The 18,629-nt window shown below is 47.4% G+C and overlaps 1 protein-coding gene across 3 annotated transcripts in view; it reads right to left on the minus strand.

Moving 5' to 3' along the window:
- Positions 1–1,123: 1,123 nt before the first annotated feature.
- NT5C2 (5'-nucleotidase, cytosolic II) overlaps positions 1,124–18,629 on the minus strand; it is a 63,807-nt gene continuing 46,301 nt past the window's right edge. For 2 of the 3 annotated variants that reach the window (XM_052799066.1, XM_052799068.1), the window contains 15 exons: positions 15,338–15,455; positions 13,825–13,920; positions 12,398–12,489; positions 12,150–12,207; positions 10,736–10,829; positions 9,663–9,716; positions 8,402–8,485; positions 7,618–7,659; positions 6,358–6,465; positions 5,939–6,005; positions 5,096–5,266; positions 4,179–4,230; positions 3,869–3,929; positions 3,142–3,318; positions 1,124–2,908 (listed from right to left, as the gene is read on the minus strand). In XM_052799066.1, coding sequence (XP_052655026.1) covers positions 2,651–2,908; positions 3,142–3,318; positions 3,869–3,929; positions 4,179–4,230; positions 5,096–5,266; positions 5,939–6,005; positions 6,358–6,465; positions 7,618–7,659; positions 8,402–8,485; positions 9,663–9,716; positions 10,736–10,829; positions 12,150–12,207; positions 12,398–12,489; positions 13,825–13,920; positions 15,338–15,455 — 1,532 coding nt within the window. In that variant the 3' untranslated portion in view covers positions 1,124–2,650. Of the gene's footprint in view, positions 2,909–3,141; positions 3,319–3,868; positions 3,930–4,178; positions 4,231–5,095; positions 5,267–5,938; positions 6,006–6,357; positions 6,466–7,617; positions 7,660–8,401; positions 8,486–9,662; positions 9,717–10,735; positions 10,830–12,149; positions 12,208–12,397; positions 12,490–13,824; positions 13,921–15,337; positions 15,456–17,251; positions 17,356–18,629 lie in introns of all 3 variants that reach the window. The other variant, XM_052799067.1, reaches the window with a different exon arrangement.

An 18,629-nucleotide genomic window follows, 5' to 3' on the forward strand; every position in this document is an offset into this window, starting at 1 on the left:
TCACAGTCAGAAATAGCCCTGGGCTGGGTGTGAGCTATTTGTGGCGACCGGTTAGGAAGGAAGAATGCACGGAGCTCCCCAGACCTCCCTTCCCGCAGCCACATGCCCTCCCCAGCTGCTGAGCTAAAGCTTAAAAAATTCAAGTGGCTATACTTGGAGAAATGAGGTTTAAACATAGCAAAAAGTCCAGCATGGCCTTTAGCGAAAGGGCTCGGGAACAGCTCCCTCAAACACTTCCTGCAGCTGACCTCGCTGTGGATACACATTAGCTGCTCTCCAGACCCCAAAATCAACGGGTCAGGGACCCAGCGCTGGGTCAGGGGCTTTTAGCAATGCCTGAAGTGTCAGCTGTTGATTGTTGGCCACCATCTGCAGCCATTTGGTGTTGCTTTTCTGTTTGGCACTTAGGGCTCTGGGTACTGAATATCCTTCTGTGGTAGCTCTGATGGTGGGGGCCTCATCTGGTCTGGTCGATACGAGGGGTTTGTTTATAGGCGAGGGCTGAGCTCAGCAGCACGCTGTCCTCGGGGCTGTCCCTGTCTTGGCTGGGCGCAGGGTACATGCAGCCTTTAGCTAGGCCAGCCAGTGCTGTTGCTTTGGCCAGCACTGGCCTTCCCTGGGTATTTTTCTCAGTTTAACTAGGTTTGCAGCTCCTGGTGAGCATGAGCCGTGCTGTGCCAGCCTGGGTATGGTCATGCATGGTGGGGAGCAGCCCTTGGTAATGCCTATGGGAAACAGCCCTGGAAAGACGCAATGCTGGAGGTAGCTGCAGGGTAGGGGTGTTGCCCTTCCCACCATGGAAAAGCCCCTCCTCACTCTCTGAATCCAGGCCAAAATGTTTCTTTGCCTCCCCATGCCTCCCGGCTGAAGCCAATGGGGATAACAAAAGCCTCATGTTCCCCCATTGCTTCCTGCCCACCTGCTCCCTGGGGAGCAGACAAGCCCTTAAAGCCAGATCCAAAGCCACTGCTTGGCAATGCTTCACACAACCAATTCCCGGAGATGCTTTCCCTCTTCTGCAGCCACCCATCCCGCTGGGACCCCCACAGACCAGTCCTGGCTCTCCCTGCCACCTCCAACACAGCCCTCATCATCTCAGCGACGTGCCACAAAGCGCCAGGCATTTCTTAGAAACATCATCAATTTATTGACTTGAACAACTGCCACTACAGCAGCAGTGTTTCCTGCTCAGATGTTGGTGGTGTGTTTTTTCTATTTTCTCCTAAGGTACTTTAAAATGGAAAAAGAAAAGGATTAAATGAGTTTATGGTACTGAAACAACAGTCGAATTCGTTACAAGAGGGCCCTTGTTGTAATCCCTTCACAGCGAACGGCACAGGCTGGAGTAAGAGAGGCTGCACCCATAACACAGAGGAAAACCGCAGGGCGCTGCTGCCCAGTTGCGCGCCGGCCCCGCGCCTTCCCCGGGCTGGCTTTCAGGCACAAGGACCGCTTGCCCATCGCCGTGGGACACCCCCGGTCCCCGCACGGCAGCCTGCAGCCGCCACCCTCCTTGGCCAGGGACGCGGGCTTGCCCACCGCAACCTGCAATGAGGCTGTGCTTGCTCTGTGCCAGGCCAAAGACAAGGGAAGCTGCCAGCTGGACTGGAGTTTCCCAGCTCCCACCACAGGGCTGGCCCTGTGGCATGTGCTGTTTCCTCCTCTAGGGCAGACACACGTGGCCCACAGCACCCTGGAATAACAGGCCCTTTCACTCCAGATGGCGGCTGGGTTTGTCTTTGGGATGCTTCACTTTCTTAAAGCTGAGTGGACAGAAAGGTCAGTAATAGGCAATAGGAAAACAAACCAACTAACGTAATGCTAAAGCAGTAGCTTCAAGCTCCTGGGTTAATATTTACTGCTGAAACTACAGGAGTTGAGAACACAGTGTACGGCTCAGCTGGTTGAGAAATGCGTTGGAAATCATGCATCACATGCCGATGATGAAAGACAGCTTTGAAACACTGGGAGAGGATAACAAGCATCTACAAGCCAAGATGTGTACAGCTGCAGATATGGAAGAGCTGGAATCCCACCGCCATCTGTGACAGCCGGAGGAATCGAACCACTTTTACTTACACAGGGAAACTCACGCCAAGCAGAGGGTAAACTGAGTGCTGGAAGCCACAGCAACACCCTGGCTAACACGGGGATGGGGGCAGTTTGTCACCCAGAAGCAGAGGGTTAAGGGCAGCAACCCAACGGGCAGGAGGATTTGGATCATTTTGTCTCCTGCAGGGCCCAGCACATCCCTTCCTTCTCCACAGCGAATGTAACAAATGGCAAAAAACCGTTCACAGGACACTGTACAAATGAAAATCAGATGAAACACATCATGGGAAAGGAAGAAACGTGCAGCATCCCTAAATGTAATGGGAGCAGCATGACAGCACAGGTGGGCACTCCAGTCTGAATGCACCACCCAGGCAGAATCCATCAGCTTTTTGAACCGTCTGCAAAACTGAAAACAAGGGTCTCCTCCTAATTAGTGTTAATTTGTTTGTTAAAAGTTTCCAGACACTTTCAAAATGTGCCTTTGCAAGAATCACACCCCCCCAACCCATCACCCCAAGGGCCCCAACAAAGGAATCTGCTCCTGATCACTGCTGGAGTCACGGTTTGTCTTCAGAGATGCTTTGCTTTTTCCTTCTTATTCCTCTTCCTCTTCCTCCTCTTCTTCCTCCTCTTCCTCTTCCTCATCATCATCTTCATCGTGGCAATGTGTGATTTCCTGAGGTGCCTGGGGGAAGAGGTTGGGCGGTTTGATCTCACTGATGGAGCGGGTCAGTTGATGCCGCTTGTAGTCAGAATCTTTAAAATCCACTGAGGTGCGATTGCGCGTGGCCATCGGCGACTCCTTCTCATTGATGTCGACGTGTGTGTGCTCTACCGTGGACTCGTGTGGCATCTACACATGTAAGAGAGAGAGGAGATGGCAAGGCGTGTCCCAGTCCCAGGGCATCTCCCTGAGACACATGGAGAACAAACCCCAGAACGTGACCCTTTGGCCCATGGTGCATCAAATGCCACCCAACCCTCCAAGGTGCCATTCCTGGTGCTTGCAGCTTGTGGAAGTGTTAATGAACACAAGCACAGGCACCTTTGAGACCCCTGCCCACCTCCCTGGGGTCTGCAACTCACCAGGACATGGGCGGCTCTGAAGAGGTAGCTGAAGGGGTAGTAGAGGAGGTTGATGAAGGAGGCTGCATAGAGATCAGCATAGCGCATCACTTGGCTGGCAAACAGGGTCTGCCGAGAGCCGCTGCGGAAGAGGCTCCCCATCATCCCGTAGCACATGTCCATGTCGTGGGTCACTTTCTACAAGCAAAGGGCAGGTTAGATCCTGGGCCGGGCAGGCAGCAGTGCAGAGCCATGACAACACTGGAGTGCACTCAGGGCTGGGGGTTACATGAGATCTGCGAGGATCTCCAGCAAGGCTTTCTGTGCTCGTATCCCACGGCATCAGAGCACAGCTGAGTCCCAGCTAACAGAGGGGAAGGCGGCAGCGGGCTCAGGGCCAGCACCTGCCCCAGGCTGGCACCCCAGGGCTGGCTGAACCAGAGGCTACAGCCCCGCCAAGCTTGTGTGTGCCAGCACCCCGTTCTGCAGCAGTGAGCACCATCAGTCAGTGCTGCTGTGTGCATGAGGAAGGAGACCCTATTCCAGACCAGGCTGCCTTTCAGGAGTGCCAGTGACACCAGTGAGCTGAAAAGCTCCTCTGTTTGCGTCCACAAAGACAGAACAGCTTTGCCAAGCCTGCCGTGCCCACCCAAAGGAAGAGCAAAGCATTTCAGGGCTGATCAGTGGGGTTGGGTTGTCAAGCCCTTTGGGATCCAAAAGGATGAAAAGGGATTTTTACGATTGGTACCTTAATGCGTCTCTGGATGGAGCTGATGTCAGGGCGTTCATTGCTGCTACTGTCCAGATGCCTAGTTACAGGCGAGAAGGTAAATACATGGTGTGAAAAGCCTTTCAGAACCAGACGCTGTGGGATGGGGTCTCAGGGGAGGGAGGCTGGTCTGGAGGGGAAGGTTGGTCTCGTGGGCAGAGCCCAGGGCCGAGTTAAAGGTCTGGCAGCAGTGCCGCTAACCCAACCCCAAGGTTTCGTCAGAGCCGCTCATTAACTATCGCCAGGCTGGGAGAGGCAGCCCAAAAGTTGTCATTGTTTGAACACTCACTTGTATAGCTCGGCCAAGAAAATGTCCAGACTCTGCAGCTCTTCAAAAAGGGCTGGAAAATCCAGAAAAGAAAGGGGAAAAAGGTAAGTTTAAACTGTTGAAATGAAAAGGTCTGAAAGCAAACCCACCATCCTGCCCGCTCCCCTTGCATGACGGTTGAAGGGTACTGCACCAAGCAGCATGGCATCTCATGGCCACTGTGCAGGGAGAGGGTTCAATCATGCTCTGTGCCACTGGCAGAGCTTTGGGCTTGGTTTCTGGTTGTCCCTTTTGTTTTTGAGGCTGAACCTTCACAGCTCTCACCAAAACCTTCCAACCAGCCATGGGGCAACTTGCATAACCCCCAGACCTATTTACACACCAAAGGGCAAACCTGGGAGAAAGGCAGTAGCACTGGAGGATGGGAAACACACAGCACTTTGGCAGCGGAGCAGCAGAGGGAGCGGGAGGAAGGAGGAGGAAGCGGCTGGTGAGCAGGGACTCCCTGCAGATGGGAGAGCAGTCATGGCTCAGGCATTACAGGGAGAATAACCCAGGTGTCTTGTCAGATACTTTTTACCAGAGAAGCCACAGCTCCATATGGGCAGGGGGAGAGGAGTTTTTGGAGCAGAGTTATGGATGAGTAACAACTCAACCCCACCCAGCTGCAGCTTCTTCCCCGGCCAAGTCAGCGCTTGGCTGATTATGCACAAGCGGCCTGGGAAAGAGCACGGGAAGGCCTGGGACCCTGAGGCCAGCCCACGGCGAGCTGCCTCAGCTCTTGCCACCAACACCCAGACCCAGGGAAAAAGGGCCGAAGGGAGAAGTGGCAAGCCAGGGTGAGCTCTCCCCTGCACCCCTATGCCCTGGCAATCGCAGGGGTGCAGCACCAGGCAAGCAAGAGCAAAGCCTGGCCTGGGGTTTGCCCAGCTGCTGACCGCTTTTGTCTGTCCAGACGTGCAGCTCCTGCGCCAGCTCCGGGATCACCAGGAAGGTCCTCCAGCCCTGGCGCTTCTTGGATTTGAGTATGTCTCCAAAGATATGGTCTCCGATGTACAAGATATCCTTCCCTTTGGCACCCAGCAGGTCACAGACTGTGTCCGAAGAGCCTGAGAGAAGAATGGCATGGCTCAGAATGGGGAGCCAAAAGGAAACGCATGGCTCATTTCAGAGGGCCAGGGTTAGGGACAGAGCAGGTGCATTTTCCTCCCAGAAACCTCCACTGCTAAACGTAGCACCCTTGCTTGGCCATGGCACAGGGCACTGCCTGCCCACCTGGGAGTCTACCCAGGGGCAGCTTTGCCCACGCACACATGAATGGCAGCAGCAGAGGGGCCATGCTGCCTCCCACCCCATGTAAGAGTAATGGAGCCTTGGGCATCACAGACAGCCCTGTATATCCACCTGCTGCCGTTCCCTGGCTCAGGGGACCCTCCAAGGGTGGTCGCACTGGTGACAGCACAGTAAGTACAGCTGGGAACGTTGCACTGGGCCAGCTGCAGCTCCCCCTCCACCACAAGGCCCGCAGTGGCATTTCCCAGACCCTCCCTGGCATGGAAGAAAAGGGCATTTGAGGAGAAACGGGTCCATTTCTTCCCTGCGTTGGGCAGTAACAATGACGGAGAGTTTCTGGTGCAGTGTGCAGAGGGCACGCCACAATGTGCTTTGGGAAACACAACCTTGCCTAGCGCCTGGCACAAGACATCTCACAGCTGGAGTGGCTGAAGGCCACGAGGGCATGTCAGAGCCACTCCACAGGACAAGAAGGGTTCTTGCCTCACCTCCTGAGTACACAATGCCGTGCTGCAGCGGGCCAGTGTAGGTACCAATCTTCAGCTTCCCGGTCACCTGAGGAAGGAGACGTTGCATTAGTACAGAACAGCTGATGGTCTGGCTCTTTTCTGTCCTATTGATACATCACTCATTGTCCCTCTCTCTCACTCCCAGGCAGCCTAGAGGTGGCTTTGCACATTCTTTTCCTGTTTCTACCTGCGGTACGTTAGGGAAGCCAGCAAAGCCTCAAGCTCTGCTGTGCCCCAGGTGATGGGGTTGCTCAGGAATCACTAAGAGTTGAAGCCAGCCCACCATCTCTAGGGCAGGTCCTGTCTAAACACTGTGTTGCCCATTGCCACTAGGAGACACCACACAGGAGGTGCACAAGCCCTTCCATCCGTAGAGGTGCCCTCCATATGCCACTCACTGTGTCCACCTGCCGCAACACAGTGCCTTCACCAAAGAAGAGGGGTTTTCGCGCATCCACCAGGATCAGGTCGAAGTAGGACTGCCATGGTCGATGGACACTCCCAGGCTGCAAAGGCAAAAACAAACCCCAGAATCAGGCACAACACAATCAACCACAGGGAGTTTAACTGGAGTGTCATTGTCCATAGCCATAACCTTGTGACATTGCTGGTCCACCAAAATCCCCTAGCTCATACCTCTTATGGTAGGATGCTGGGTTGCCAGCACCCTCTCCTAAAAGCACTCCCCTTTTGCGGCAAGCCCATCCCAACCCAGCCTAGCAGTGAGGACTGAGGTGTGAGACAGGAGAACTGCACTGAACATCCGTATCACAGCACAGCTGATGTGTAAAGAGATGCTGTAAATGACATCGCTGCCACTGTTTCTGAAGAGGACATCCTGCATAGATCCAGACGCATGCAACTTCACGGCTTCAGCCACGCTGGTACATTTGCCAAGAGTGGGAAAATGCCTGGACTCTATTCTACAGAGCACAGCTTTGAATCACAGCCCTGCCCAAAGGACATTGGGCATTCATGAGCCCTTTCTGCTCCATGCTTCCACTCTTTCTGAGATCAAGACCACAGCAAGGAGTTTTTTGAGCTATCAGTTGAGGTGATTTTCCATGTTCTGAATATTTCTCCCTTGGCTGCCTTTTACCTTGAGAGCACAGTGTGAAAACACATCTTTTGAGTGTGAGATAGCCTCCCACTGGGAGATTGAGAAAGCAGTATAAATTCACCTCATAAACCTCTCTCCAAAAGTTGCAGGCCTGAGTTTTGACCTCAGAAAACCAGAAAAAGCATGACTAAAACTTTTGGAGTTACCATAGTCAAGGCACAGTCAGCCATAAATGTTTCTGCTGTTTTATAAAACTCTTTCCTTTCCATCAAGATTTTTTTTAACATCATCTAAAACATTGTACAAGATTTCTAAGAAACCTGGCTGCAAAATGCCACAGTTAAAATGTGTTATCACTAAAATAATGTTATCATTAACACAGATTATTGTTTGAGACCAGATGATGCCTCTTTTCTCTTTGTTATATTGTATTTGCTTTGATCCCATTCAAATAGGACACGAAACAGCAAGTGTATTTTAACCAGATTAAAGCAACTAATCCCATACAGCCGATGAAGCAGGATTAAAATGCTTTCCAGCTACACAGATAATTAGGCACATCAGTTTCTATTGGAACTGCAGTCTAGAAATCACATACCTTTGGTCCATGTGGAAAGTCAAACAAGTAAGTCATGATTTTCTGAAAGACAGAAAGAAAGTATTCAAAGATGCGTTTTTAAACACACATTTGTGTAGTTTATAAAAGCATACTTTTCTGCTTTTATCTTTTCAGGTTACAGAACTTTATTTTCAGGATTTACATGAAAGTCAGCATAAGATTTGGAGACAAGATGAATGGATTGAATTTAAAGTGACAGGAATTAGACTAGTAATTTTTATAATCAAAGAACACATTTGCCTCAGAAATCTGCACACTGCTTCAGCTATATCTTGCAATGCTTTAAAATGGCATATAAAATTTTGGATTAGCAGTGTTGCAACATCCTGACATTTACCTAGAGTTGATGTCACTGTGTTTATTCCTACAGCACAGCAGACAGCTGTTTTTGGCTCTTAGACCTCTCCAGGGCCATGGCTTTGGTGATCTGTCTGTACTCAGACTATCTCACTTAAAAGGAAAGTTCTGCATTTTAAAGGATGCTGAAACCTAAAATGAGTATCACTTTCAGCCTTTTAATTGCTGAGAAACTGAATGAGGCATGGAGGGACTTAAGCCAGGCCCATACTGGGTCAGTAGCAGAACCAGGACTACAAAAGATGACTCAAGACCTAATCTGCATTCACCATTAAACGATCCTACACCAAGCTTACAAAACACCCGATTCTCCACCAGAAGATGTCTTACCAAACCCCATACAAATGAATGGCTGGCTTTTGCTTATTCCATTATATACCAACACAACAATTCAAACAGCACTTACGTCTGTGTATTTATAGTCGCTGTTTGTGACAAGAAACACCTTCCCAACTTCATTCATGCGGCTGAGCAGCAGTGGCAGCTTCCCCTGAAAGCCAAGGAACACACAAGTCACACACAAAAGTTACAGAGATTTATCATGGGCAAAACACTCTCAACTATGATCCCACCAGACAAAACAAAGCAAATCAAACCATCAAGCAAACTCATGTGTTTTGCACTGGCCAGTGCCAGGAAAGCTGCTGGTTCGTCGACATAACACCCCTCCAGAGCACAGTCCAGGGGAGGAACGCGAGGGGGAAGGGCTCAGCAGGGCTACGGTTCCTTTGCCACAGTGCCAAGCACCCTGTGCTGCTCTCACCGATCTGCTCCATGGCAGGCACACTGGAGCAGCTCCTCCAGCTCCAAGTCCATTCCTGAAATGGGCTCAGAGGCAGATGAAATCTGAGCTTACATGAGCCACAAGTTAGAGTGCATTATAATTCCAACCTCAAATTAGGGAGAATTTATTCCTGGGGCTATTTTTATTGAATCATAAATCTCAGTCCATTACCAGAGTAGCTGATTACCTCACAGAACCGTTTCCTAAGAATTTTGCAGGCATGTAACTAACTAGAAAGAAGGTTAACTGCCTTAAAGTGATACTCTACCACAGAGCTCATCTAAACTGAAGAATAATTATACTGTAAGTGGTCCAGAGGGGCCTTCAACACTGCAGAGGGCAAAAGTAAGGGAACCACTGGAGCTTGCTCAATTAGACGTGCTCAACACACATTTTGGGGCTATCAAGAGACTGGACATTAGTGAGTCTTTCAGGATCTTTCCCTCAGTCCCTCGTGGTTAAACGCATGTAACATTTTTGTCGGATGGCTAAGAAATACTTCTGTCTAAAAAGATGCTCATCTGTTGCTTTTTAAAAAGAGGACTGCTTGGGCAGAGAAAACATGGGCAGGGAACACAGTTGCTTTCACCACCAAAAGAAACAACACGAGCCTTGCCAGCATATTCACCTGTGTCCTGTGATAACATTTCCTCTGGCTTTTACATTTTACGTAAAAAACGTGCACGTGAATACGAAATCATGTGGATCACTGGCTCAGAATAAAGGCTGTGTCCGAACTTTCCACTTTGTCTTTGGTTATTACAATAGAAATCACAGCGTTATCTGTTTTGTGATTTAGTAAAGCTAATCAGCATGTTTATTTCTTGCCTGCTTACTCAGTACAGAATGTCACGTAGCACAGGTAAAGTAACTTCACACTTACATCTTTCACCACATACTTTTCCAGATTCTCAAGGGTCTTTTCCTTGAGTGATCCCTGAAATAGAAACAACAGAACCCAGTGAGGTAATGGAAACTTATGATGTAAGAGACATCAAAGTAATGCCAACTTTCACACTTTAAAATGCTGTGAAAGTACAAACCAGGGCGAATCTGAACCAGTGACTCTAGAGATGAGAGGCTTTGAGTAGCAGGGACCATCACAAACTCTGTGATCCATCGATTCCCTCACCATGGTAAATAATCCACTTCAACAGCATTTTAACCCTTTCAGAAGGGAATACAATAGAAACAAACAAAAAATAGATTTGCCATACCAAACAAGACAGTCAACGACCTGTCTCCAACACTGACCATAATGCTTTACTCAAAGGCCAACTCCAACATGTATCACACAACACTGCATAAGGAAAGAAAAATAGATTCCTGACTTCTGCATGGCTAAAAGAACCACCACAAGTACAAATGTGAGCAGAGTTTTCCTGTGATGGTTCTCCATCCCACCCCAACAGAACTCTTGAATGAGGAAGGACAAGAAAATCAGGTCTTTAACCAGATGTTAATGCTCACAAAATTATATTCTAAGTTTGTGAACAAGTGTGTGAAAAAGATGAACTGCCTCTCCTCTCTAAATAGAGAAGAGTTTATGTATTTCTCTGTTTAATGCGGGTACTTTTCAGACAACATAAGATAGTACAAATGTAAACCATTTACAGTAAAATGCTGTTTTATTAATTAGGACAATGTACAAGTTGGGGACTGTAAGTGCAAATACCCTCATGGCATCATGTTCTAAAACCTGTGAATTACAGTACAAAAATGGAATCTGGGCACAATAAAAAGGAATAAATAGGAAGCCAAGACAGATACATTCCAGTACTAGGAGGGCAGTCAAGATCTTGGCTTACTCACATACAACTGCAATTTATTATTTGCTCACTAGGCGGCAAAGCTCTTGCCCAAAAGGTGGAATTGCACATCTTAACTCATGAGTTAAAAACCAGTCCCTCTAACTCAGTTACAACTACAGACGACCCAAGGAGTTCTTGCAATCACCTTGTAATGAACCCAGTCAACAGCATCTCTGACATCCTGGAACATACTCCTGAAGGACATGAAGAGGTCTCCATCTTTAAACCCTGTTTCACAGCTGTGAGGAGAAAGAAGAGAGATTGTAGCGGCCAATCGCAGCAGGTAAGAAACACGTCAAGGAGAGAGACAGTTCAAAATGTTGTTTGGAGCTTGTGTTTTCATCTTACCATAATGGTTTCTTATTTAATACTTTACCGTGGCTCAGACTTGAAAGAAGGCTTCAACCAGAGTTTAACAGGATCTGCGTGTTACCCAAGAACGTTTGTTTAAATTTTAGGATGCGAGTTCCTAACTACGGGCCTGTACCTCCATAGCACTAATACAGCTTTCTGTGACTGCAACTCTTATTCCTCCCCCACGGTATTACAAGGAGGAAAAAAGACTGGACTGTGCAGTTTGCAGCATTTTGCAGATTAATGGCACTGAGAAAGTAAGCAGAGTGCTGTTCTTTCTCCCTCTTTCCAACACTAAAAAAGGGGGTGCCATGGAAATCAACTAAATGTAATACTCGCTGCTGAGAGGAGGAACTACTTCTGTGTTGAACAGTTAGAGTTAACATCACAAATTCCCTCTACAAGATACTGTGGAGGTATCTTTGAGACACCCATGAGAGTTTGCATCAGAAGAAATCAAGGAGGATTAAACAGAGCTGTGTTTATTATGACAGCAATCATCACGCCTGTCCTGAGAAAGGATGCTTCACCTGATGGATTGTCGGCATAAACAGTTCCTCTGCTCCCAGGTAAAATCCCATTAAACCTTTGCCTTCCACTCATATAATATGCAGAGATGACCCATCACATGAGTCAGCAGCACAGCAACATTCACATTTGCCAGTTCAAACTGCAGCTTGCTTTTATGCTTATACCTATTTGAAAGCTAGGTAAATACTCATGCTGCACAAACAGCCTTTCACACCACACTATGCCTGAGCATTTTACCTTTAAGTGAACAAAGTCCTCAATTATGACATGAGGGACTTGTGGTAACTGTCTGAGGAAATTTAGCCTTTCAGTTACCAGTTCAAACATGGCTCCAATGGACACGGGTTCAAAATGAGCTGTCTGGTGCCTGTAATCACCCTGTAATGACCGTTTGGTCTTAGAAGCTGGCCCAAATACCAGTATCAGTCAGTATGGTGATACTGATATACCCTGTGAAGAAAACCCTCATAACCAGTCTCTGCTGTACACACAGATCATCTTGTCACCACTAAATTCTCTTAACGTCGAAAGAATAAGAGGCCTGAACTTTTCCCCACCAAAACCACTTGAGGGGCCTCCACTGATATTAAGAACAGCTCCATCGGTGCTGTATTGCTCTTCGCAGTAACAATCTTACTGTACCATCAGCACCTCGAAACGGAGGGAAAACGTACCTAGTGTACCGGTCACAGTTAGTAAAGAAATCCACTAGGCAAGCCAATAGGTAGGTCTCTGCAAAGAAACAAAGCAAGATTTTAACACAAGGATAACATCATACAGCCAGCTAACTTTAGGCCCTGTGCCCAAAAGAAGAAAGTTCATGTAAAAAAGCAAAACCAAGTAAGTAGAGTATGACATTAGCAAAGCTTTACTGTCTTCAAAGGCACAGAAACAGGCCTGTGTTGGCTCACATTAGACTCACCTGGTAGATTGAATAACGTGTTCAGAATGTAAAACCTATCTGTGTCATCCCTCTGGATAAATTTATTTGGATATTGATCCCGTGTTTCAGGCCTGAGAATAGATAAAGTGGAGAAGAATGAAACCACAAAAAAATAATGAAGATAAAATGTGCTGACCTGCAAAATATAGTTGTAGCGGGGTCCATTAACTACAGTCTGTTGTGCTTTAATCAACACCCAGCTTTCCCATGTGCACTAGCGTCACAAGGGCAAAACTGCATCCACTGGCGTTCCCTTCACCGCGCTGGCTCCAGCACAGACAAGCACAAAGCCCTCATCGCTGAGTCAGCAAACCGAGCAGAGCCCACACAGTGAAACAGGGTGGTCAAGAGTCCACAACTCGACCTTAAGCCCCATGCTGCTGGCTATGAGGATGCCTTAAATCATCTGCACTTTCATTGTTTGCTTATCTTAAACTTTCCCCCACTTTCCATGTGTTGCTTTACTCTCCCCCGAGCAGCTTTCAGTAGGGGAGAGCACGGCTGTGCTGCAGGAGGTTTGCCTGGGGCCCTCTGCAATTAATCAGCAGGGTGGCAATGACAAAAGTAATTTAATTATTCTGGTTTCCTTCATTTCTGGAGCTTCTGAAGATCACTTCTGCCTCAAAGAGAAACTTGAGTGCATATATAAGGGCTTTTCCTAAATTTTGGCTTCCTGATGCAAGGACTTACAGACCTGCAATGACGGCTTGTCACCCTGGGGGCCCTGAGCTGACCTGCGCTTGCCTTCCATCCGTCCACCCTCACAGCAGGGATACTAGGGGATTTGCTGGGACACATCAGGCACGTAACACTGCGATCCTCTCTGCTTCCTAAAGCACCTTCTCCGGGGCAAGAGAAGCGCAAGCAGCCAGGGAAGGCTGCAGGAAACGGCACGCAATGCCTCACTTCTGACACCCTCAAAGGTCAGAAACACAAAGGGGTAGAGAAAGCTTGTTTCTTCCCCAAGCCAGCTCAGACCCTTGAACTTTCTTATCAATGGCTGTGGAGTTAAGCGTCTCAAGGGCGCAGGCCCTCTCTGCTCCCAGCAGCCCTCACACAATGGCTTTGTCTTAACTGACAAGCTGCTGATGTTAAACTGTGCCAGGACAGGTGAACAGCCCCTGGATTATCCCATCAACCCCTCCCCACAGCACACTTTCTTCTATTCCTAGCACGCTACAGATGTGCCTGTGCGGGCATGGACCTTTCCTCTATAAACACCATGGGCTGTTGCTGTGTCTGGGACCCTCAATGCATCCCCAGTCGATCCTGGAGCTGTAGGAACACCAATACAGCAGCTGCTGTTAGTGGAGCCCCCGTGAATCCTTATACAATGGGTGCCCTGAGGATCAGCGACACAAAATTGCGTATTAAGTCAAAAAGAACAGCCAAGAGTCAACACTCACCCTCTGAGGAAATTAAAGCCATGTGCACACACTAGGAGGTTCCCATAGGCATCAACTTTCAACAGGTTTCCATAGTGGGTATCAAACACCAGGCCTCTGTTAAGAAAGTGATTTAAGATATGAAGAAGCAACTGTATTAAGCGGTGACTATTTTAATAGCAGTTCTTTCCAAATCAGCTCTAGAACAGCTTGCTCACTTGGCATGGGGCATCAGAACAGTGTTGCTGTTATTATGCAGATGGGGTCCCTACTGTCCATTCTACGTGGCTGCAGGTGAGCAACAAGAGCCCTGCATTGCCAGGTGAAAGGTACAGCTGATCTGCTCTCCATAGACTTGAAAACGGAACCGTTTAACCCGGCAGAGGCTTAGCTATGCACATACCAGCGAAGACGTGGGCCTCTTCCACAGGGTCACAAATCTGACACCTGTGTTTGTGGTCCCCTGACAGCCCTGCTGGGCTGCAAGGAAGAGCGAGGTGTGATAAAGGAATTTCTCCCATCTTTTTCATCGCTCTGTCATACACAGAGCCAGATGGGGCATGTAACTATTGCACAAAATGCTTTGGACATTCCCGGTTCCAACTCCAGCAAAAGTCTGTCTCACTTATCTAGTAGCTTGCATCTGGAGAACGCAGCCTTCCCACAGAGACATCCTGTCTGTCCCCTCCCTGGGATGAAGGCAGTGGATTTAATGGAGTCTTCATCACAGGTTTGTGAAGGGCTACTGTCTTGTTACGGGCATGGACGCACCCAGCAACAGCCTCAGTGTAAAACATGCTGAGAGGAGGGAAGGAAGGAGGCTGCCAGACTGAAAACTGGAACAACAAGCCAACAGACCCTCTGGTCCAGCCTTTTGTAAAGAAGCTCCAAAGGAGTCAAAAAAGCAAAATCCAGCAAAGGCACAAGTGGAAACAACTTAAAGATGCAGAGTTAAATCAAAAGCCTTGTTTAAAACAAGCAATGTCCTTTTTACCTCTGCTATCAAAAGACAAAACGTAAGAATTCAGTAACTTTGCACCATTAACTTTGCTTTCGGCGTTTGATTCATCTGGATGAGTGAACTGGATTGGTCCCACTTTTATTGTTGTTTACTGTCAGCTTAATTTTCAGGATGTCTTATGCACCAGGACACTATTAATTAAAATCATTAAAGAAAAATGTTCTGAGACATTCTAGCAGCCTCATGGACAGTAACGGCTCCGCCTCTCCTTGATTTTGATTTAACTCTCCATCCAATTGTGTCTCTGCTGTCTTTGCTTTGAAAGGTTATTTTTGGACCATGTTTTTCAGCAGGCCTCTTTTCTTGCACACTCCCTCTTTGCTGGCATGGATTCATGTGTGCAAAGGCCCTCCACATACTGGAGCAGTCTGCTCCCTTCCCCATGATCTGTGGTCAACCACAGGCTTCACAGGCACAACTCTGAAAACCTGGCCTCATGTGTTGCCTATGAACTTTACAGAACAAATATTCAAGGCCTCAAGCAGGCTGGGTCGGTATCTGTTAGTCATTTACCTGGTAGGGAATGCAGGATCATACACAAAATTGAGCAGCTCATGAGGGTATCCAATGGAAACTAATCTTTCTACGGTCAGGTCAAATCCAAGAGATTCGTATTCAGGGGATTTATACACTGTACCAAGATGAGATTTCAGTTAGAAAATTTGAAAACAGCTAGGGGGTTAAACAAGAAGGCAGTTAAAAGTAATGTACCCGTTCACCCTCCTCCCTCCTCCACATCACACGTTCCCTTCGCTCCTGCCCTTCGCTGCCTCGGGTCCCCCAGCCCGGAGCCACGGTGGAATTAGCTCATGCTCCAGGACTGCAGCCGAGCGGAGCCGCAGTTCAGGTTTCAGCAGCAGAGTGCACCAGATGAAATATCCATCAGTCTATCACAGCTCTCTGCATCAGGAAAAATGTATTTCAAACTGCAGCACCTCTCCCTCCAGTCCCGTTAGGCAGATGCATGAATGCTCCCTGTTCCACCTGCTCAGATCAGGTTTTGGTTTGCCATGTTTTCGCAAAGCTGATGAAGAAACCAATAAATTTTGGGAACACATGTATTCATGGTCTGAAAGCCTGAAATTCATCGCTGCTGTGCTACCGTTACTGCTCTGGATACAATCCCAAAGCTTAATATTGTCTCCAGATTTCATCTCAGGGGAATTTATGTTTGCTGCAGACTAAGGTAGCTTGGAGGTAGAGCTGTGAAGTTAACATACGATTTGTTTGTTAATAATACCATATGGTACTGTAAAAATCTGTTAGCTATTACCCTTGTGCATCAAAATGCTACCCTTTTAAGCAAGCTTACTGTTCTCACATTTCAGAGGAGCTGCTCATTTGTGACACACACCTTAGCTCAATGCAAAAGAAATGGATTTGTTCAACCAAGTCATTCCTACCATCAGGCCTGTCTTCTGCCTGCAGATGACTTTCCCATTTACTGGAAATGTTACTGCTTAATCAGATCATTAAATTAACATTTGAAAGGAAATCACTGTGTTTCTATGACAGATGGAAATCACTGTGCTTCTCTGAAGGTTTGTTTACATTTGCTGCATGTCGCTGTCTTGAATTGGTCTTCAGATGTAACAAGGTCAAATACAACCCTTGACTGCAATAAGGGTTACCGTGGGTTCAGTGGGCCCAACTGTCTTAAACACCTGAATATTTCAAATTTAGCTGAGTAAAATACAAAAATGTGAAAGTTAAACAGTAAGCTTGTTAGAAGACAGACTGCTTTTCCTGAGGGAGATCTAGCACATCTGTGGGCTTCACAATATATATTAATCCACATTGTCTATATTGCCCAGGTAATCACCACCGAATATATACTGTGGAATACAGAAGCTTAATCTGAGAGGAGAAAATAAATATATAAAATACTAAAAAGGCAAGGACTATAGAAGAAACGAGACTGTCAAAAGACTCAGATCATAGTAACCGTGACAGAGGGCTCCCGTATCTCTTAATAATCTAAAACCCACCAGAATCCTAAGAGTTAATTTTCCCCATTAAACTAACACCATTAAAAACGTAATAAGCAAACCTGTAATGTTCTGAAACAAGTAACTAAAACCAATAAAAGAGTTATCAAAATCTTCAAGCGTTATTATACCAATGGCAAACATCAACAACATGATATAACATTCAATGCACGTAGTCTTTTCTGTCCTTTAGGAAAGGAAGGGTTGATTGAGCTACAGATAGGAATAAGCAATCAAAAACCACAGCTAATGAAGAAAGCAGTGACTGACAAGGCAATTCTGGGGAGTGAGCTAGAGTTGGAGGGAGCAAAAGGCAGTTAGGTGATGAACAACATTGTGAGAGTGACACCAGAGCATCATCTGGAAAAAGGAATTCCCCTGATGCAGGACAGTAAAGGCACTTCCCAGGGAAAATGGTAATAAATACACCTGCACATACTCTCAGAAGGTGAAAGCGCTGCAAAGCTCCCCGTTATGTGAAGCAGTCTCCAGTCCTGCTCCCGCTCTGTCCATGAAGCTGCTGCATTCCTCCTCATTAGCCTCCTGGGAATTTGACCATGTTACCAACTTATCCATAAAACATCACTCCCAAACAAAACATTTCTCCAAGGAAACCCTGCTCTTTCTGAACCCACCAACCATGGTGCCCAGACACAAAAAATCTCAAGGAGCACGTTGGCATCTCCTCTGGACAAGCAGAAGTGGTTCATCAACAGCTTCAGCACAACCTTTCCAGGGAAACTGTAGGGCTTTCTGTTAAACCTGTGCATCTTGTTAACACTCCACCAGAGAACAGCTGTGGTGGGACATGTGGCCAGCTGCTCACAAAATGCCCTGACTCAATTTCTTCCTTTCTGTATTTGTCTCTCTGTCTTAGATTTATCACTACAGACCTCCTTCTAACTCTCTGTGTCCAAGGAAACAAGCTGAAGCACCAGTAGGAAAAAGGCTGAAGAACAGGTATCAACCTCAGCCTTCATCATCCCAAGTCTCTGTTGAGGCAGTACTGCAACAGGATTAATCTCAGTGTTTCTTTGGGGGGGGGCAGTTATTCCCCTGACCTCTCAAGCTCTAGATTTTGCTTCCTTGACATCTCTTTGAATAAAACTAAACTACGAGCTCACTCATGCCTCAGATCCCTAACCTATTTTTCTACCACTCCACAATATCTGGAAAATGAGAGCCCTCTCCTTGATACATGAACTGAACAGAGACATGGGAAACTGGACTCCTGGAAACGGGAAAGGGGCAATAAATATTCTCCAATTACCATCATACTTATTGCTCAAGATAAACTTTCCTTTAATTAGACACACAGCCGGGAACAGACTGAGAGCCCACTGAGCCCACCTTGACAGCACCCTACCCCACAGCACATGCTGCATCAATTGGCACGAGCCACAACCCACTGACATTTCTCGTAAGCTGTGCGAATGCCTGTTTCAGTAACATGAGCTTCCGGGCAAACAAATGATCCGCCTCCTTCAGATCAAGTATGAACAGGCTAACACTGCTGCCACTATGGCAGCCCATTCAGGGAAGATGCCCCAGTTATATGCATTACTAGATGAAAAAATGTATTTCAATATTGTACGCAGGGCTGGTCGCTCTCTTTCTTATCTTGTTTACTTCAGGCATCCATGGGGAAAAAGAGTAGAGAGGACAGATCAGTATTTTTTTCTGCAGCTGCATGATGGAAAAATAGTTTTAAACTTTTCTGAAGCAACCCCCTCCCTCACACCTGGTTGCTGAGACCACAACCGGAGATAATTTGCGTGCCATGGCGATGCCACGAATTCAGCTATTTGCCATGCAGT

Source organism: Harpia harpyja, chromosome 10 (assembly GCF_026419915.1).
Source record: "Harpia harpyja isolate bHarHar1 chromosome 10, bHarHar1 primary haplotype, whole genome shotgun sequence".
Taxonomy (NCBI): Eukaryota; Metazoa; Chordata; class Aves; order Accipitriformes; family Accipitridae; genus Harpia; species Harpia harpyja.